Source organism: Oculina patagonica, chromosome 3 (assembly GCF_052425735.1).
Source record: "Oculina patagonica isolate OP01 chromosome 3, crgOcupat, whole genome shotgun sequence".
NCBI classification, from domain to species: Eukaryota; Metazoa; Cnidaria; class Anthozoa; order Scleractinia; family Oculinidae; genus Oculina; species Oculina patagonica.
This window is the reverse complement of record NC_135760.1, coordinates 2,330,628-2,352,400: the sequence shown is the minus strand read 5'-3', so window position 1 is coordinate 2,352,400 and position 21,773 is coordinate 2,330,628. Positions and strand designations below refer to the sequence as shown.

The 21,773-nt window shown below is 37.9% G+C and overlaps 1 protein-coding gene and 1 long non-coding RNA gene across 2 annotated transcripts; one reads left to right on the top strand and one right to left on the bottom strand.

The window, feature by feature from the left end:
- Window positions 1–1,304: 1,304 nt before the first annotated feature.
- LOC144646258 (uncharacterized) lies at window positions 1,305–5,789 on the bottom strand. Its single transcript, XR_013569374.1, has 3 exons — window positions 4,769–5,789; window positions 2,406–2,507; window positions 1,305–1,465 (listed from the first exon to the last, which is right to left on the bottom strand). It is a non-coding gene; the product is annotated as an uncharacterized LOC144646258 (long non-coding RNA).
- Window positions 5,790–6,646: 857 nt separating this feature from the next.
- On the top strand, window positions 6,647–19,993 carry LOC144646247 (discoidin domain-containing receptor 2-like). The gene is made up of 5 exons (XM_078505789.1): window positions 6,647–6,685; window positions 9,721–9,777; window positions 10,115–10,446; window positions 17,779–17,917; window positions 19,071–19,993. Exons 2-5 carry the CDS (start codon window positions 9,729–9,731, stop codon window positions 19,106–19,108), a joined length of 558 nt encoding a protein of 185 aa, XP_078361915.1. The 5' UTR covers window positions 6,647–6,685; window positions 9,721–9,728; the 3' UTR covers window positions 19,109–19,993.
- The last annotated feature ends 1,780 nt before the right edge of the window (window positions 19,994–21,773 follow it).

Sequence of the window (21,773 nt, the reverse complement as noted above, 5' to 3'; positions counted from 1 at the left end):
AACTTGACACATTAACCTGGAGTAACATTTATGGTCTGCCATGATAATAACGTAAATTCTCTATTCTATTTCATTATTTAATTTGCATGTTTTTATTGAAACAAAAAAATTTTGTCATAAACCTCAGAATGGTTTTAAAACTTACATGTAATTGTCAGTATTTACATGTAGCCTTATTGGGTTCTGTGATGTTCATATTATATAAGGGACCGGTCATTATTTATGTAGAGGGGGGAGGGAAAAATATGTTGGAAAGGCCCCCCCCTCCAAGCCATGTTAGTAGCAAGTGACCCCCCTTCTTTATTCAGTATTTACGCTATGACCCCCTCCCCCCCCCCCCCCTCAACTTGTATCTCCCTTTATATGCCTTAAGTAATTATTAAATGCATGTTACATACAATCTTATTTGCACACTTGTTCTGATGCACAAAGGCTGGATCAACACTTATTCAGCCAAGGCTTCTTTGCTATGGATACTATTCCAGCAATAGGGCAAATTTTGGATGAGTTACGTGTATAGTAAACATACCTCAATTATTAACTCCTTAACTTTGGAAAAGTGATAGTTTTTACAAATTATGCTCTCATGATGAACACAAATGTAATAACCATCAAAATATAATTCTTTTCCAATGATTTTCCTAAGTGTAAAAGAACTACTTTCTTAATAAAGATAAGATGTTCTACATGACACGAGCATGGGACAAAGAAAAAATTCTGAGTCCCCGACGGGAAACGAACCCATGGTCTCCCAGAAACCGGTCCCGTCGGGGACTCAGAATTTTTTCTTTGTCCCATGCTCGTGTCATGTAGAACATCTTATCTTTATTATTTATTACCGAGCTTAACATTTACCATCTTTATTATTAACTACTTTCTTGTTGTTATATCATGTTTTATTACTTCTTGGGTTATTGCAGTGATAATCATTTTGTAAAAAGAAATAATTTCAGTCAAACAAGATATTAAAGCAGATAGTTTTGGATTCTTTATTTAACTAACATTTGAGATAACAATGGAGTTTAGAGTGCAAACAGTATTTCTGTAAAATACAAATCACTAAAGTTGTACATAATTATAGTGGAGTTTAAACAAAAGAAAACAATAGTTCTAAATAGCATAAAATTGTACAATTTAGCATCACTGTTTCACTTATAGTGTTTGCACTCTTCTTCCAGCAAACTGCTGTTCCCACCCTAAACTTCTTTATAAAAATTTCTAGCCCCCCCTTCTCTTGCCACTCTGAAATAGCCTTGACCCCCCTTCTTTTTTCCCTCCCCCCCCCCCTCTACATAAATAATGACCGGTCCCTAAAGAGCCATAAATGTCACTAAAGTATATTCAAGTTTAAACTGGCAACATGTGGGAATCAATCATGTGACAATTTTATTACATTGACACAGTGTTTATTTTTGAGTTCATTTTCACTTAATACAGGAATGCCCTTCAAAAGTCTTCAAGTCACCTGTAAATAGAAACAAAACAAACAAAAAAATATTATTTTGATGAAATTTCTATTTTCCAGCATGCAGACTATACATTAAAATCAAATGGCCTTTTTCAGTGTGTGAAAAAACCTGGCTGCTTTTATGTTGGGCTAGTGGGTCCAATATTTTTTTCCACTTGCTAGATGACCAAATGACATTTATGGATTTTAATTTTTTTGTTGTGCTTGTTTCGAAAGAAACATGGGACTTTGGTTAAGCTTATATGTAATGGTTTCACTTTGCCCAGTCTTCCTGGATCATGAAAGAAGAAATCAATTTTCTAAAGTTGCACACCTCCTTTCATAAAGTATTGCAGAAAAATGTCATGTATTAAAAAAGAGCCATTCCACTATAAATAAGTAGGGCATTGGTTAGCCTAAAAAGCTCCCTGCTTAGCCTAAGCAGTACTCTAGTTAGCCTGAGTATAGTTAGCTAAGGTGGCTTGAGGTTATGATATTAAATTTATTTAAGTTAGGTATTTCTGACTTGGATGGCACTTATGTGTCATGAAACATGCGAGCCATGCAAGCCATGCAAGCCATTCCAGTTAGCCTACATAGGATTCCGGTTAGCCTACATAGTACTCTGGTTTGCCTTAAAAGCACTTTGGTTGCCAAAGGATACATCATGTTGCTTGCAGTTAGCTTTATATTGGGATTAGGGTTTTCTGGCTTGCTTAAGTTTAAGGCCTGACACATTTTTATATTGCTACTTTAAAATGCTACTGAAGGTCATCTAACAACTGAAAATACAGGCCTTAAAAATGTCAAACAGATTTTTTATAAAGTAGACAAATGTCTGGTCAAAAAGCAGATCTTAAATGCCTCAGGTAATGAACGTGTGTAGAGAGAACTGGAAGGGAATTGCTAGAATTGACTGTCACATTAATATGTGTAAAACTAAGAGATCAACAACTACCTGTAGTGAACTTGTTACAATCCATAGTTTCACTTACTGAACTTTAACCCAAAATGTTCTGTCAAAACATCGGGCATTTTATTAGTCCCAAAAATTACTGACCTGTAGACCACAAAATGCAAAGGAAAGGCAATATATATATACAATAAAACATCATGGGAAGAACTAATATTAAGTTAAGAAATGGTCTCAGATATTAAACTTGCCCAAAGAGGCATTCCAAAACGTGAGTAGCACTGTTTAATTTAAGTCTAGATTAGCTACCAGGTTAACTCACTTAACTGCAAGAAGTCTGTACTCTAACTTAAAAAAATAGAGATCACACTGAGCTGAAATGTTTCTTCTAATTTCAAAGGGAACACATCAAATTTTCCTGACTTAATTTTTCTTTGCAACCTAGAATGGCCACTTGTTCAATATTTTAAAAAACATTTCCGCACGTAAATAATGAAAGGATGCAATTCTTATGCATTAGTCAATTGAAATCCCGGCCCCCCGACCCCCGGGACTTACCGGGGATTTAACGCCCGGATTTACACTTTTAACGGCGCATTGGCCCCGGTGGGCGGTGGATTTAACAAAACGTCAGTAGACCGAGACCGTGGAGCGGTGATTTAACAGCACGCAATCACCTGAAGTGGGGACGACAGCCGGGATTTAACGTGAAGGACTAATGTTTTTCTCAAATGTACGTTGTGAGGAATTTGTTCTAAGATGTCTTAACGCTTCTACCTTGATAAAGCCTTTCGTGACGCCTGGCAGATGGCACGAATAGAAATTCGTGTATTGAAACGGCTCTGTAGGTTTGTAATGTGCTCGCACGTTAAGGATAGACTCCTTGTGGAATAAACTTTAAATGCAGGGCTGATCAAACAGCTAGGGACTGATGTTATAAATTTATTTTGGCCCAATATTTCGGTTGAACAAAACCAACCTTCATCAGGGGCATACAATGCTAAGTGAGTATGGAAAAAAAACGGTAACAAAATTTAAATAAACTAAGATGAAAAACCGGTACGTGATAGGCTGATAATAAGAAAACAAAACAAATAACGGTAGAAGATAGAAATAGCATACAACTGACAAACAAAATATATCAAGTTTCATCCCGTCTATTCATGCCATAGGGTTCAAGTGTTTTCCCTTTAGAAATTAAAAATGCTTCTGTGGAATCTCCACCTTTGTACGCTATCGTCTCCAAGAAAGTAGTTTCTGTTTCTGATATTTCAGCCATGAATTTTATCGAAGGGTGAAAGCTGTTTGCCTTTAGAAGAAATTCTTCTTTTTTGTTTCTTCTTGTGTCTCACATTAGAAAGACGTCGTCGATGGATTGTTTCCAAAGGATAGGTTTATTGCTACTTTGTCGGAGTATTTCGTTTTATATTTTGGTGATTTTCGTGCCCATGGCTGTTCGATGGGTTTAAAGATAATCTTTTTCATTGAATTTGGACGAGTTTTCTTTAACAATCAAACTGAGTATCTCTCTTTAAAACCTGTTAGGTTCTGGAGGGTTTCCTTTGATGAAATTCTTCGTATGCTTCGCTTACAGTGTTAATGAGACAAGGAAGGCTTTTTTAGACTGTTTAGGCAGTGTAATCTTCTCATTGAAGTTATTAAATTCTGTCAGACGAAGCTTGTTTCTGTGCTATCCGGCTGAAGTAGATGGTCAACAAAAGCTGAAATACGTTCTGTAGGGCAATCACACCTGATATTATGGGTCTTCCGACAGGTGTGTTCATAATGTGCTTATTTCGGGTTAGAAATTTGGCAATTGTGACTTTGACTACGAAAAATGATTTCTTAGTTTTCTCAAATAAAAGGCCTTTGGCGGAAACAAGCTACATCAGGTTTAATTCTTTTCTACCTTATAGCTTTATATGGACAATAAATGAAAGAAATAGGATTGTTAACTTCTGTAACGAAATCAAGATTTTCCCCCGGTTTTTCCTGAATATCGCTCTTGAGCTGTTACTTTATTTGGTTAGGATGTCCCCGCTATGCGGGGCTTTTAACAGACGTCTTGGCCCCTAGGGCGGGGAAATAAGCTGGGTTTTAACACTTGACAAATGTTAAATTCCGCGGTAAGTCCCGGGGGTCGGGGGGGGCCGGGGTTTCAATTGACTGATGCATTATTAATTTGAAAAACATGCAGTAGCTTAAAATTCAGATGACGAACATAAATAAACAGTTGCATGCCTCGACGAAATGACTGTCGCCCCGTTCGAATCTCACTATCTATTCTTTTAAATTACGCCTATAGCCCGGCTTTAATTCCAGTAAGCTAAATTGATAATCATGAGAAACGTCGAAGACATCAGTTTTTACCAGTCTAAAAAAATCATTGTTCAATGAGAAACGCTCACCTTTACGTTTTCGCACGTTTCTACTCATTCCATATTCTTCTTTATCGGGAATACAAATGAAGAAGGTGTATCCTACGTTTGGGGACTCGATTTGATCGCGTCAAGAAGAAAAACATCGACAAAACTGTCCTCTATAACTTGCAGAGTCGACCGCAGAGTCGCCATTTTGAAAATAACATGAGCCCACAATAGGGTCCGCGCGGGGAATCCGCTGGGATGACCCCCAGCAGGGGGGAGGGGGAGAGGCAGCTATTTAACTTCTCCCCAGGCCGACTCATTTCGTCTGAAAGAAATAACGTTCAACCTCGTTAAAACCAATTGAAATGAGGAGAAACTGACAACGATATCATAAAGAGCATACACTCCTTCCTTTGGCAAAATTTTCTTTTATTCCTAACGCAAATGGTCGTTGAGAAGAAAGCTAACAACCTTTTAGTTGTATTTTTTACTGCCGTCCTTTTTTAGGAAAAAGTAATAATGGCCATTTTTAATAACACTATTTAAAAAGCTACAACTTGGCTTAAAAAAATCTTAAGAGAGAGATAAAGGTAAAGTTTTCAAGCGAGTTTAAAACTGCGGTCCGTCCTGGTCACGTGACTTATGACGTCATAACAATAAAAGTGATAAAAATGTACTTAACATATAAATATCTACCAACATGTAATTTGTTTCTTCCTCACATTTGATGCAACGCCAGGTACGCACTTGTACCCAGACTCCCATTTTTTGAAAATTGTACAGAGCCACCTTAATATTAATACTTTTTTTCGGTACCCCGGCAGTCCAAAATGCCTCACACCAATGTGCTTCAAACTGCAATGACTGTTTTTTCAGTAACAAACTATTTTCATCACAGTGAGCAAATACAAACTTCTGAGCAAAGTCACGTGACTAATGACGTCATTGACATACGACTTATACAAGAAGTACTTTATGGTAAGGGATATTTCTAAACGACGTACTACTTCTACTGACTTCAAACTGACCAAGTTATTTGGCATTGACGATTTTTCAATTGCAAAGGATTTTGGGAAGGTTTTTATTATAATTATATATTACTTTTATAATTATTATATAGTCGGCGTGAAGCGCGGGAAAAGGTGTATGAGCGTTGTTTCGATTGTTTTCAGTTTTTTTATTCTGATTGGTTGAGAAAGTGACACGAGTTTTTTTAAAACCAATGACCAAGCATAGTCATTCAAAACCAAAGCAAACGTGAACTATTTTCGACACTTAAGGTAAAATCGCTCTAACCAGGGATCTGTTCAAAACATTTTTCTTTACTGTAAGTGACATAAGCCGGCCTGAAGAAAATTGCTCGTTATATACCGGGGACTTCGTTGTAAAGGAGCTCGCTATGTGGGAACTCCACTTAAATTTGGTACAGTTGAACCTCTGCTAACGGACACCTGTAGGCAGACACCTCTCCTAAGCGGACACTTAGTCATGGTCACAGCCACATATATTTACAAACACGACATTGTTAACCTCCCATAAACAGACCCCCATCCTAAGCGGACACTTTTAGGTCCCAAGGGCTTCAGTTTTATGGGAAGTTCCACTGTAATTGCAAATGCCTGCATGCTATGATAACTAAAGGTTTTGCCTACCTATGACGGAGATAATAAGAAATATGGATTATATCATGTATAGTTTCCTTAACGGTGTAAAAAAAAACTTTTAAAATTTGAAGCTGCTAATTATGCAGTAATGTCCTATGTGTTTAATTAAATCCTTTTAAATTGAACGTTTCAAATCAAGACAGGCCGTCAAACCATGGCTTTAATATGTGCAGAATGTAAATGATAGCATTCATTTATTGACATTGCAAGGAACAGTGTAAACATATGAACTGACTGTAATCGTTCTTAATTACGACTGGTCTGGCCTGACGAACAGTTCTCTGAAGAAAGGAAGGTACTTTTCAGAAATAGTTGCCGCTATTTTTTTATTCCTTTTTGAAAAACCCCAGAATTTTAACAAAAGGGTTCTACTCGAGTTTAGAATCTCCCCGGTTCACACGAGCTTCCCCCTGCAATGCTCGGCTTTTTTAACAAAAGATATCTAACTGATACTAATAGGTGTAGACTTTGCTACATAAAAAGGTAGACCAATGTCTTCTGTGATGGCTGATATGCTATTCAATGCTCTCTTTTGGTAATCAGACCGTCAAGCTCACTTGTTCAAATGATACAATAAACCTAAACCTAACCTATTTGTTACATTTTACCAACTTTCTGATAATCGTTTAAAAATCAACTCTGACTCGTTTGTGGTTTTTGGTAAATGAATTTGAATTTTTGTGGAAATGAATGTTAGTTTGTAAATTAATTTTAGATTCAAATGCTCTGAGACCACAGTTTGCAGTTGCGAAAAAGCCAATAGATCATTTAACATGGCCACGCAACTGACTGACATAAACTGGCCAGTTTTTTCAAGCAAATTCACTTATTTGGCAATTTTAACTCCGTAATTTTCCCCACTTGGTTTTTACATCTAAATGCAGTATTGATTAACCGAGAATAAAATTATGTGCGAGAAAAAAGAAGTCTTATTGTACCGTGAAAATTTGGATAACAGTTATAACATGTTAGAAGGTGCTTATAAATTTGTGATTGTTTTCTCGAAAATATTCATTATTTTATTTAATTTAATGGAACCTTTATTCTTGAAATATATTCTTCATTTGTAGGAAACGTTTCTTCTCTCAGTTTTCTAAGCTCTTGGGACTGAAAAAAGTAATAATTACAATTAAGAAAGATTGTAACAAACAGGTGTACTAACACGGACAGGTGCAATAGATCGCTAATATTGACAATTATTCACAAATTATGATAAGCAGATCTTGAATTATATATGGTCCATTAATAATAAGTTTTACTTTCTCGACTGTGTTCTAGGATGTACGCTATTTGCCACGATTATGTTAAACAAGCACCTTTCAAAGTATCAAAACACTAAGAAGACTAAGAAACGATCAATTTTTTTAATTCCGTTGCCTTGCATTTTCTCAACCTGAAAATCTGAAAATTCGCAGAAGAGTTTGCTCAGAGAAGCAAATAAGGTGATCTGTGTTTCGGTCGACGGTGCGCTCTTTGAATTCTCGTTCCCATAATATAATTTACGTGGAAATTAAATTTACTCTGAAAAACGTATGGTACAATAAATCGATTGCAGCTATGCCACTAAGTAACTATCGAAAATAAATATTGAAAATTTAACGAGATATTTATTGTGTGGTTACGTACCAAGAGTTGCCGCCCTGCCGTACAAAATTCAAAATGTCTGTAAGGGTTGCAATTTTGAATGCATCGTTTGAAGCAAGTTTCGATCTTTTTCCTTTTAATAACTGAATTGTACGCTTAATCTAGATATGGTGATTTATTATATAAACATCAGTGAAATACCAGGAAATCTTTCGCGCGAAAAAATCGTATCTTCACACGTGAAAATAACATGTTATTTTCACATGTGAAGATATCGATTTCGAAACATTTTCTGACAAGTTTGCCCTGTTTCAATGCTGAATGAGCCAAAGTAAATCAATATTAAGTCGAAACATCTACGGATCTTTCTCGGCAATCTTCGGCAATCTTCGGATATCTTCGGAAATTTTCGGAAAAGTTCGGAAAATGTTGGGAAACATTCGTACGACCTTCGGACAACATTTTGCAAATCTTCGGAAATCTTCGGAAAATGGTCGGCAATCTTCGGAAAATCGTCAAAAACATCGTAATTAGTAGGTTTATATAATAAACAGAATATTACATGGTTGCTTGGAGATGTGAAATTTATCTTCTCGTGTTCAAATCGATATCCCACTCGTTCGCTGCGCTCATTCGTGAGATATCGATTTGAACACTCGAAGATAAATTTCATATCTCCGCGCAACCATGTAATATCCTCTATATATCTGAGGGTTTCTTTAATGGAGTAAATTTTGGAATAGTAACCAACAAGACAAAATATTTTTAGCGAACCATAATGCGTTGCCTTCTTTATGTACTACAGAAATTACGAATCTTTGGGGAGATAATTTTTATCAGATTGCATCTTTGTGTTTTTAACACCCAGTAGCTACTGAATTTGAAAAATTAATAGTTTCTCTAATATCTAGAATGTTTCATGTTTGTCTACATTTAAATGACATTTTCGGGTCTTTATCAGATTGAATCTTCGCCCAGTAGCTCCAGATTTCGAGAAATCAATAGTTTCTTTAATATTTTGAAAGTTTCATTTTTGACATCGTTTAAATGACACTTTCGTGTGGTAACAGTACAACAAGAGATGCGCGCCAATGACACTGGTTGTCGGTCGCTCTTTTACTGTCTGTGATCACACTAACAGAGAATTTGTTTTGGAAGGTTTAAATATTTGCAATGACAAGTTGCCACGCCGATGTCATTATATTTTATGGGATTTAGTTTTTTAGCATCCACACAAAAAATCGTAGCTTCCATACAGAACAACATTTCCTTCAAATTTCAAGAACTTTTATTGGCCTACGCAATTAACCCGAAAGATTCCTCTTACATCACAAGTAACAAAATACATTTCCAGCCTATCTTTTCTATACTGCACAACCAGTGGAACGAAATCAAAATGACTCCCATTAGTCATATTAAAGATGAGTTTTCTAGAACTCATTAAAACCAGTCCTAACTATCTACGGAATACTAACACCTTCTGAATTTTTTGTTCCCGACTCGTTGACTGACTTAAACCAAAAAAATACAACTACTCGCCAAAAAACAGCTAGGTTAAGCAATCCCCAGCTACAGCCTACAGCCTTTTCTAGTTACTCTTTACAAAACAAGTTTTCTCTGTGACATTCTCTGTAACATGTCTGCAAACACCCAATCGGTGCCGTCGCGAAAACGCTCTTTAGCCTCATTCACCAGGTATCAATTATTTTTTATAAACTAGTAATAAAACATAATTCTTGTTTTCAGGATCAAACATGGCTGTGAAGATTGGTGTGGTTTTGCTCCTTTTAAATCTTGTACAAGGTAGAAAAATAATGGTATTCATATCGATTGATTTATCCATTGATTTATTCAATTATTTATTTCCTTATTTTTAATTTGCTTTTTTATTTATTTTTTTTACTGCTCGTTTATTCATTCATTCATTCATTCATTCATGCATTATTTGAGAAGAAGACATAAAACCCATTATTTAGGAGCAGATAAATTCATATTTATTAAGTTTTATTCAGCTTCTTTTGCAAACTCTTGTAGCTGCAACTATTATAATTATTGTTGCATATTGAAGACAAGAGCAACTGTTATTACAAAGTAGGGAAAATTCTGCATTAAACAACTTCAAACGAAAATTCAATTTCAGTGTTAGCAGATGACTGCTATACCAAGCCTGTAGGGATTTCTGACCAATCAAAAATCCCCGACGATCGTATTACTGCTTCTACTCAATATAGCGATGGTTACCAGGCCGCTTACGGTCGACTCAACGGAGACAGAGGCGACGGCTGGTGTGCCAAAGAAGCCGGCAGGAATGACGACTGGCTGCAGGTTGATCTTGGAACAACAATTCAGGTGTGTGCTGTTGCTACCCAGGGAGACAGAAATGGCAATGAATGGGTCACGGACTTCAAGTTGTCTTACTCATCGGATGGAAACGTTTGGACACCTTACAAGGACGGGAATGGCGTGGAAGTGGTGAGATCCCAATTGATGTTGTGACCCGTTGACATTTAAGCAACAAGAAGATCAGACATCATGCATTGTAAAAGAAATACATTATTAATTCGTGATTTAAAACCAGCCTTTAAAGAAAACGTTGGCAGTGAGAAACCATTATTATATATATTTTTTTATGTTTAAGAGGGTCCTGCTCTTAGAATCGCCTGTACACATGCAAGATAAATAAAATCGATTTTCTCAAACTTTGTAAGGATAAAGGCTTTTACTAACTTGTTTCAAAAATGTATCTTTGAGATTGTTTCGATTTTTATTTTTTTCGTTGAGACGACTCTTCGGATTTGGCCTCTCGAAGCGCCAAATTCGGCTCTAAATTACTGCTTTTTTCGAAGGCGAGCATAAAAAAATATGATCCGTAGCAGCAAAGGCTGGTACATAGTATTAAAATATCATCTTTCAACAGTTATTTAACGCTCTTAGATCCGAATAAAATTTAAATCTGAATTTTTATCAAATTTTTAAAATTATACGCTTCGGCCATGTTGCATCACGCTTAAATTTAGGTCAACTTCGTGAGCCAAAAAGTCAATCTGGTACATGGACTAGGCTGTCAAAACTATTTTTCTGAATAAAGGTATCACTTCATCTTCGATTTAATCCAAAATCTAGATTAGGTAAATAAAACGGAAAAAATCGAGAGCGGCTTGAAAACATGACACTTGAGCTAATTACTTGGCGGTTTGACCTTTCATGTTGCGATTGTTATCGTACACATTGATCTAGAAAAGTTCGACTTTGGGTCTTATCCCCCGTCAAATAGTATTTTTAGTCTCCCAAATAGCCGAGAGAATTCATTTATTATGTTTCAGAGTCAAAATCAAGCCTCGAATAAGAATCTTTAGCACAAGTTTATTTTGAATTACCTCGCCGTTTGGCGACATCGGACAATGCACGCAACGAAAATATCAGTTTATAAATCACAACCGATAAAAATCTTTCGTAAAACTCGAAGAATGGATCGTACACTAATTAAATAACATGTTTTCTTACCTCAATCGAGCGTATTTTGACGAGAAATAGTAGCACGGTTGCTGCCGTTGCTTGTACAAAGCGTTCGTTTGCAAGTTACATATTTTCTTGTCACCCGGATGTGTGACAGCGGTTCGCTACTTCCTGGTATCAAATTTCCCGATATTGCGGTACACGTGTTTGTGGGAACAAACGATATTGCCCTTGGAAAACTGCTGTTGTTGTTTTCTTTTTAAAATTAACTTCCAACTGTGTTGTGCACACTTTGGGTTGCGAAATACCTAGCTGGAAAACTAGTTGAATTGTGCTTTAATTCACGATCAATGGCTTCATGTGGTTTTGCCACACTTGTTGGAGGAGCGTGCGGATCCAGCCCGGGGGGGGGGGGGGGGGCACTCCCTATAATGGCCTATACGGGGAGGCTCCGCCTGAAAGGGGTACCTTTTTTAGGCTTCAGGTATATAAAAGGGTAGGGATTTCACAAGTGTAGGTATATGAAAGGGTAGGGATATCGCTCATTTAGGTACTTAAAAGGGCCTTTAATTAAATTATTTCGAACAGACGCACCTTAAGGCTGAATCATTTAAATTTATGAAACGCTGCATAAAAATGACATCCAGACTTCCTGTTTCAGGCCTATGCCATGTCTTTTAGGTATATTAAAAGGGTATCTTTTTTCAGTAAAAGGTATACGAAAGGGATGTCTTTTCTGTCAAAATGGTCTATAAAAGGGTAAGGGGTTGGACCCTCCCCGTACAAAACGTTTTTGAGTAGCCCCCCCCCCCCGGGGGATCCAGTGCCACTAATCCGGCTAATGTTAAATGTGTCGTTGTGGCAAGTTGCAAGAAAAGTATCCAAGGCCACCTGGGTACCTACCGTGTTATTGGAGACTCTCTATTAGATTGTGAGGCGAAACTCGTACTCTCTCGAGCAGGTAAGCAGCTTAGTATATGTTTTGTATTTTAAAATAATTGTTTGTGTGATCGTTGACTTTATTTGCGTATTCCAATAAATCGTCACGCAAAAAAAAAAAAAACAATCATCGCTGTTTTCCTCATCCCTTCCTTTCCAAGAGAGAGGCACTGGAAACGAGGCTGGTAAAAATTCAGAAAATCTTTACGCATTTGGTGTTTTACACTTGTCTGTACAGTAGCCTGCGAAGAACGAGGCTATGAAGTTTTTGAATGCGCATTTAGAAAACGAGCGTTTTCCAAATGCGCACCCAAAACTACGTAGGTTACATAAACTACGTTGTCTGGTTTGCCACGCTGGTCGTAGCGGGATCTCATTAACACTAAATTTCCCGCTTTCTATCTCGTATCCAGAAATGACAAATTTTTTTTAAAACATCCTGCGAAGCGGGTCTGTTGGGTGGGGGTGTGACTTTGAATGAAAAAAAAGCTGTAGTATATCAAAGTAAGTTGCCTGAATAACTTTCAGTATAGCGAGCAATGAGTAACTGTCTGGAGAGCGTTTGAAGTCGGACATGGGAGACTAATCGATCAAAGCCAATTTGAAGGTACGTATAGCTTGCACGGCGTACCAGTAATTCAAGATTTTTGGTGTTTTTTTTTATTCTTGTAATGCCCAAAAGAAACGGTTTCTATTTGTTATTAAATTTCCATGGCTAGAATAGTTATCTAACATATGGTTACGCTGTAATATTCACAACAAGGTGTTTGGGGAACTCTGATAACTCTGAAAGTTTTCAAATTGCTGGCTGAATGACAACATTTTTAATAGCTGATATAGTTCCTGAGTTTAAACCCATTTATCAGCACTTTTTGCCTGACTATACCGGTAAATGATTGATTGATTGTTTTAGCAAGATATAAAGTAATTAACATGCATGCCTTATATCATCTCAGAAACGAGATTTCAGGTCAGTTGGAGAAAATAAATTAGTATTTAGAGAGTATTTTCTTTAACTGAGAGGCGCAGTGGCCTAATGGTTAGCGCGCTCGCCTCTGAGTCGAACGGCTCGGGTTCGAGCCCTGGCAGGGGTGCTGCCTTGGGCTCTCTCCACCCAGGTGTATAAATGGGTAACAGCAAATTTACTGCTGGGGGTAACCCCGCAATGGACTAGCATCCCATCCAGGGGGGAGTAGCAATACTCCTAGTCGCTTAATGTAACAGAAACCGGGGTAAACTCCGGCTATTTACGGGCCACTTGGCTCGGACACAGACTTTACCTTAACCTTATTTTCTATAATGAATCCTGAGTTTGAAAAAGTTTGTCAACATACAACTTTCAACGCAAACTAAACGTTCGCACTTTTTCCATCGTGATTATATTAAAAAATCACTGGTTCACTTGACTCAGTTACTCAAATTAGACGCATGTATTCCCACTGTTGTATGGTATCCTTTACGACGATATGTCTGTTTCTTGCAGTTCCAAATTACTTGCAAAATTGTTCTTTTGTTGGACATTTTTTGTCTGGAGACTTTGTGAGTGTTTCTCAAGAAAAGTGAATTAAAGTGCGGGAAAATGATGATGAGCAACCAGCAGTCGAGAAAGACGAGTCCTCGTGCGAGCTCCTTGGGTGCCCCAATGAAGGTTGCGTAAAGATGTATCAGCGACACTCAAGTCTAGAAAAACACCTTCTGTTTGGACAGTGTAAGATGGTAGCTGAAAAAGAAAAACTTTATGACATTGCAATTAAAAAGTACCACGCCCTTTTAGCTGACGGCACGAGTGAGGCAGTGTCGGCAACCCCTGATCAAGGCCACACCTTTGAAAGTGCGAGCCCGTTACCCGAAGGCTGGGCCTTAAAGACAACTAAAAAGGCTACCCGTTTCAACGACGCCCAGAAGAGTTACCTAGAAGAAAAATTTAACCTTGGGCAAGCAACAGGCCAAAAACAGGATCCCAACGTCGTAGCACGCGACATGCGATTTGCAAGAAAAATGGATGGCACGAAGCGTTTTAAGAGTAATGACTACCTCAAGCGCGCAGCAAATACAGGGGTTTTTCTCAATAATGGCGGCGAAATTGCGTCATGGTCAGCTGAATCTTCTGGAGGAGCAGCAGAAGAAGAGCAGCAGAAGAAGAGCAGATGATGGACGACACACGCCAAGCTATACTGGAACAAGTGCAGTTGCTAACCAATCGTGTATGACAACCTTGATATTTGTGCCATGTACAGGGAAAAGCGGCTGAAGCAACTCAGCATTGCAATGCTCAATACAGTGTGCATTTATTTTGACATTTCTACAGAGGGATTTAATTCCAAGCGTAAAGCAGAGTACATTGCTGTTTTAAGTGAGCTTGCCCTCGCTTGTGACTGTTGTTAGTGAATGTGAAACTGACTTGTCCCCAGGCCTCTGTGTGTAAGGCGAAAAAAATATTTTATTCAACGAAGCATGAAGAATTTCCAGTACTAAAAAAGGCTGTGCTTCTGATGTTAATGAAAGTAAGAATAATCAGTTACTGCCTTCAAAAGACAAGACAAAGAAATGCGTGTTTTAAATTACAAGAGGACAAACATGCTTCCTTGATTTCAGGATACAGTGAAACCCCGTCAATACGGACACCAAGGGGACAGGCCAAATTGTCCGTATTAACGGGGTGTCCGTATTAAGAGGGGTCTCAGAAAAAAGTCATGTATACATGTTTTATCGACACAAAGACGAAGGGAAACGTTTTTACGGCAACAAAACGTTATGTAATTGTACTGTAATTGTAGCAAATGCAAACTATAAACTCTCTCTTAATAGTTTTACAAAACCCTTAGGAGCTAGTCAGACACTCGAACTAAACGTTAATTATTTCAACAGTGGAATTTTTTGAAAATGTCGCACGTGGATTTACTCGAACAATTACTAGACGTTGATAGTAACCCAGCAATATGAACAGAGGCTGTTGTTGTTAGTGGCAAGCAAAGGACCTCTTAGAGGAAGAAGAGTACAAGATATAGCCATAGTAGAGTAACTATGCTATAGCTGAAGCAAAAAGCAAAGAAAGTGAAACTTTTAAATAGGAACAGCAGTCAGAAAACCTTGACTGTTGTTCCTTTTTAGAATTCGTCGAATGCTGTCATTATTTGACCAGGGTCAAATGTCTTCAAGTTAGCAAGTAAACGCGACAGAAAAAATTAACAGTCAACAGATCAGAGTTAATAACTCTGAACAGATAAACGTCCGTACAGCGGGGTTGACAATGTATGACAGTTTGTCACTCGGGACACGGAAAAGTGTCCGTTGTCCGTATTAACGGGTGTCCGTATTAAGCGGGTTATTTTTAGAGAAAATGTATGAAGTTTTCGTCGGGACCAACGAAACTGTCCGTAATACCGGGGTGTCCGTATTAAGCGGGTGTCCGTAAAGCGGGGTTCCACTGTATCTATCATGTTAAAGAGAAAAAATGCATTTACGGGGGTATTTTTCCTACAGTTTGTTAGGTATCTATTTGCCCAAGATGCGAATTAATTTATTGAAGGCAAAGATAACACAATCGTGTCAGGTGGAAATAAAAAAAGGAAAACTAAACTTAGGATGATTATCATTATAAATATTATCCTGTGTCGCACCTTTTCAGAGTAATGAACTGGGGACAAGAAAAGTGACCGAAAGCAAAGAGTTTTTTCATTTTTAAAGCAAAATTTCCATTATAACTTGCTTTATAGCCTTTAAATTTAGCGTTTTCTTTTTTTTGAGTCGTAATTCTTTACACATTGTACAAAACCCGTCCCCCACCTCCCCAGTCTTCAAGGGGTGCTTGGGTACCCTGTGTCTGTGGTTAATATGTAACTTGAGAACATTCGCCGACAGTTTATGAATTTGTAGAATGGACGCATTTACGTTACCACTTCTCGTCAAAATAGGCTCGATAAAGGTAGGAAAATGTGTAATTAATTTAGTTTACTATCTATTCTTCGATTTTTAAGGAAGATTTATCTCGGTGGTGATTTATAAACTGATATTTTCATTGCGTGCATTGTTGGACCTCGCCAAACCGCCAGATGTAATTTGCAAAATTTGTAACTCAAAATAAACGTGCTAAGAATGTTCATTTGAGGCTTATTTTTACTGTAATATAAAAAATGATTTCGCTTGGTTATTTGGGAGACTAAAAATACTATTTGACGGGGAATAAGATCCGAAGTCGAACTTTCTAGATCAATCTGTGCGATAACAATCGCAACATGAAAGGTCAAAATGTCAAGTAATTAGCTCAAGTGTCAAGTTTTCAAGCCGCTCTCGATTTTTTCCGTTTTATTTACCCAGGCTAGCTTTTGGATAAATTCGAAGATGAAGTGATACCTTTATTCAGAAAAATAGTTTTGATAGCCTAATCCATGTACCAGATTGGCTTTTTGGCTCACGAAGTTGACCTAAATTTAAGCGTGATGCAACATAGCCGAAGCGTATAATTTTAAAAATTTGATAAAAATTCAGATTTAAATTTTATTCGGATCTAAGAGCGTTAAATAACTGTTGAAAGATGATATTTTAATACTATGTACCAGCCTTTGCTGCTACGGATCGTATTTTTTTATGCTCGCCTTCGAAAAAAGTGGTAATTTAGAGCCGAATTTGGCGCTTCGAGCGGCCAAATCCGAAGAGTCGTCTCGACGAAAAAAATAAAAATCGAAACAATCTCAGAGATACATTTTTGAAACAAGTTAGTAAAAGCCTTTATCCTGTCAAAGTTTGAGAAAATCGATTTTATTTATCTTGCATATGTACAGGCGATCCTAAGAGCAGGACCCTCTTAAGTCTGTTTGTTATTAATTGACATCGTTGTTATATTTTTCAGATTAGGTACCAGTCTTTGATTTCGCATTTAAATCTTATTGTAATCTTGCCAAAGGTTACTTCTGAAGATGCATGTTGTAGCATACGAAACGTTAAACCAAATGTTGTAACATACGGAATGTTAAATCAAAGTTTTTTTCCGACATTCGTTGTCTTGTCATGTTTGTCCCCGCAGTGTGTTTTTATTTTTTCTTATATGTGGGGTTTAACAATTTAATTTATATTTTTTTTTTACCAAAAACCACAAGATGCTGCAGTACTGTATTATTGATCAATTAATGTTGTTGGACTTTTCGCAACATGGGTACATTAATGAATATTTATAATGAAGAACAGACCAGATTTTATACTTTTTTCTGACAATCAACAACAATGTCTACTCTGTAGAAATTAAGAACCTAATTAAGAACCTACTTAGCCTCAACTGCCAATAAGTATCCCATAATACAAGAACCTGTTCTGCCAAACTCTGAAAAAGTACGTTCTTGCACGCGGGTTTTTACTGTATTTCAAGTTTTTAAAAAGAGTGCTTACCAACTATGTGTTTTATTTAATCGATAGGAATTTCACAGACAAGGTAACAGCAACACAGTTGACCAACACAAGTTACCAGTGACTGTGCCTGCAAGATATGTTCGATTTAATCCAACAAACCGACATAATTGGAACTGTCTTCGAGTGGAGGTGTATGGCACCGCAGGTGAGTCGGCATCCTTATTGACTTTTCATTTGTTAGACAGTAATATTGGTAAGACTGGTTAGCTACTTTGGGTGTCTATTGGGATGATCTCGATCAGGATCAATAACCCAAGATCGCCTGGATCATGGTGCATCAAAGAAACCGATGAATCCTTGACCAAAGTGGATCCATCGGTTCCTTTAATTCATCAGGATTCGAGTGATCTCCAATCAATATTCTGATCAGGATCATCCTAAAGGAATGCACCCTTAAATTCTTTGTACTGTTAGATATACATACGGCCTGGCCTTTGAAGAATCTTCATTACTTAAGAATTGCTGAAGAACTCTCTTGCGGTCATGCTAAACGTTTTCGGGTTTTCCTCCAGCCACTTTCCTCAACGAAACTTCCGATTAAAGCAAAACAAATATAGCAATCAATGGCAAGAAATAAACCAACAACAACCACGTGGTAGAAGGCACGAGCGTGGCGCGATCAGATGCAACTCTCCGATTGGGCAAAAAAAAAATGCCACAAATTTTGTACCTTATCAGAGACCTTGCATGATTTTAAAATGGGTTTGAAACTAGTCTTAAAAACTCATGTTGCACAGGTTGTGTTGTTCGCCTTACCCCGTGTCGTACGGTCTGACCGGCCCCCCGGAACCCCGGGGGGTACCCAACAAAGTTTTATACGGGGATGCTCCGCCCCGATCTCTAACCCGGCCCCTTGCCCTTTTATATACCATTTTGACAGAAAAAGGTACCCCTTTCATATACCTGAAAGACCTGGCATAGACTTAGAACACGACGTTTTCTTGTCATTTTCATGTAGCGCTTAATTAATCAAAAAAATACAGCCATAAATTGCAACTGTTCGAAATGTTTTAATTAAAGGCCCTTTTAAAAGTCTAAATGACAGATTTCCATACCCTTTCGTATATTTAAACTTGTGAAATCCCTACCCTTTTATAAACCTGAAGCCTGAAAAAGGTACCCCTTTCGGGCGGAGCCTCCCCGTATAGGCCATTATAGGGAGTACCCCCCCCCCCTCCCGGGACCGCCCCCTGGGTCTCCATAGGTGAGGAAAGAGCAGCGATCTTGTTTCACGGAACTTTTGCCTTGAACTTTTTATAAACATACCTTCTCAATATATATGTTTTTCTATCCCACAGCACAAGTGGAACCGGAATACATCTGTGAGACACCATAATCGACTATGGCGTTTTAAGAAACTGGCTTTAATATTATTCAACTTCACTAAGTAGAGTAAAAATTAACTCCTGAAATTCGTATAGTTAGCTATTTTATCAAGTTAGTCAATTTAGCAACTATTTTCCGGGAAACCGTAAGAAACACGGCTAATTATCAACTCAGTCAGGTAGCGAGGCGTCATTTGGAAAGCTGACGTTTCGAGCGTTAGCCTGTTGTCGGAGCACAATGGAGTAGGCAGTAAACGCCTTCTAAACATAAACGCGCGCGAGGTCGGCTTTTCAAATTTTCTACGTTGGTTAAAGCCATCAGCGACCATCAGCACACTAGAGTGACTAGCTGAGCTATTTGCCTCACGTGCCCGTTTGCTCACTGCACATTTTACGGCAAACAGTGAGGAAAATGCTTAGCAAGTTTGATTAGAAGGCCGCCATGTTGAATCACGTGAGCATTTTGTGTGTGTTGTATTGGTCAGTTGATATTTCCGACTGAGCAAGTAGTTCACATCGCCCGCACACGTTGAGGATTTTTCCTCTCGAGGCAAAAAATATCAAACACATCGATAGATATTTTCCTCAACGCCACGCGAGGTAAAATTCTCACGAAAAATGACCGCACACAAGAGAAAGTTGCTGAGCAAACGGGGACGCGAGGCGGTTAGCTCAGCCAGCTGCTCTAGTGTGCGGCCGGCTTTAATGTGTCTCTAATAAGTATTGTTCTATGCCTTATGCCTTATAGTTTAACAGATGATGCTGTATTTTACTCGTTGTTTTTGGCACAACTCGTAAAAATATACAACGCGTACGGCACTACATACTTAACAGTCTTATATTTCTGTTCTTCCGCCAAGCAATAAATGTAGTACATATCAATAAAATAAAGAAGCCAGTTGTAACTAAACTGAGTACCTCTTTCCTTGCTTTAACTCTTATAATTTACAAACAGTTTTTGTTCAAAAAGTTGTCGTTGTATTTATTGTGATTGTGATTTGACGGGAGAGAATAGGGAGTCGAAGGGTTACGATAAAAGGGAGGAGGTGGAATTCCCTGGACGGGAATCGGGAGAAAAAGAAAACAATTTGACAACATTGCGTAATACTCAGAATAGGAAAAGCACAAAAAGGTGAAAAACAAAAGGAAGCGACGGGAACGGGGATAAAAATGTAAAAGAAAAAGGGAAATTAGAACACTGCTCCCATTCCCCTTTCCTCCCTTACTCCCTTTGTCGGGCTACGATCACTTTCTAGATTTCCTTTACCGGCCACAAGCTTTCCGATCTTTGTTCGTTTGTAGCCTTCGGGCTATTTTCAATTGCTTATAATTCATTCTTCACAAGTTAGCAAAATTTGTCGATTGCCAATGCGTGCAAAGAGCCATCAAAGTTTTGATTACGGTGCCTAATAAATGTGAAAGTCGCATATGCTAGAGGTGGGGAGAAATAAGCACAAGCACACGTTCAAGGATATTTTTTAAGGGTGAAAAACTATTCCGTCAAAATATAAACTGCGAAACTACATTAATTTTTCGTACTCACCTAATTTCACTGGTGTCTGAAGTTGGTGACTGCTTTTGCGCTATCTGCTGGGTTCTTTTCTTTTGGCGTTTTGCATCGCCCCCCTCTTGCAACGACTACAAAAAATAATAAACAAAGAAAACGGAGGTAAATCCCTTCACCCCTGGTTTAAATTGCCGTTTACTTAATGCCAAAGCCTGCAAGTGATGTATTTAGCAGATCAAGTGTCGGAGGAAACTGACTTCAGAGCAATAGTTTACTGAAATATTGCTTTACATGATAACGTGCATTTTGATTGGCTGTTTGACATTTTTATAAAGTATCATTTTGTAAACGATTAGAAAATGGCCGCTTTTTGTTTATATATGTAGGGCAAATGCAAGAAAAACCCTTTTGAAGGAATTCTAAGTACAATTGCTGGAGCTCGGGGTTTACCGTTTTGTTATTTCTAATTCGTTATCCCTAAAGGCTGGTTCTCATATGATCGTCTCTGTCACAGGGAACCCAAACGCTGTATTAGTTATTCATAATCTTAAAATAAAAATGTCCTTATTTACCTGCGTTCCTGTGGGTTTTTTTTTTAACCGGTTTTGGGAGCGAAGGTGGTTTATGTTGCGAATTTTAAAGGGTAATCGGTCTGTCGCAATGTCAATACGACGCGCCTCAATTATGTCTCAAGTTTTACTTTAACTGTTATTATTAACTATTCGTGACCATTAAATTGTAACTCGAAACTCCCCGCGAGGAGAGTTAATAGTTAATGATGTTAGTAGCTTGAGTTAATAACAATTGAAACTTGAGGCGCGTCGTATTAACATTGCGACAGATCGATTACCGTTTAAAACTCGCAACGTAAACCGCTTTTCGCTCTGATTCAAATCGCCCCCAAAACCGGTAAAAAACACAGGAACGCAGGTAAATAAGAACATTTTTATTTTAAGATTATAAATAACTAATACAACGTTTGGGTTCCCTGTGTCTCTGTCGCTTCTGTCGTTTGCAAATTCTGAGGCGATCGTAGGCGATCGAAGCGATTAGAAGCGATCAGGGGGTTTTCATATGATCGCCCCGATCGTCTGGTATATGCAAAATAGGGTTAATTAATCAAGATAATAATTCATGATCTTTTCTTTGTTCCCGCAAATGAATATTCG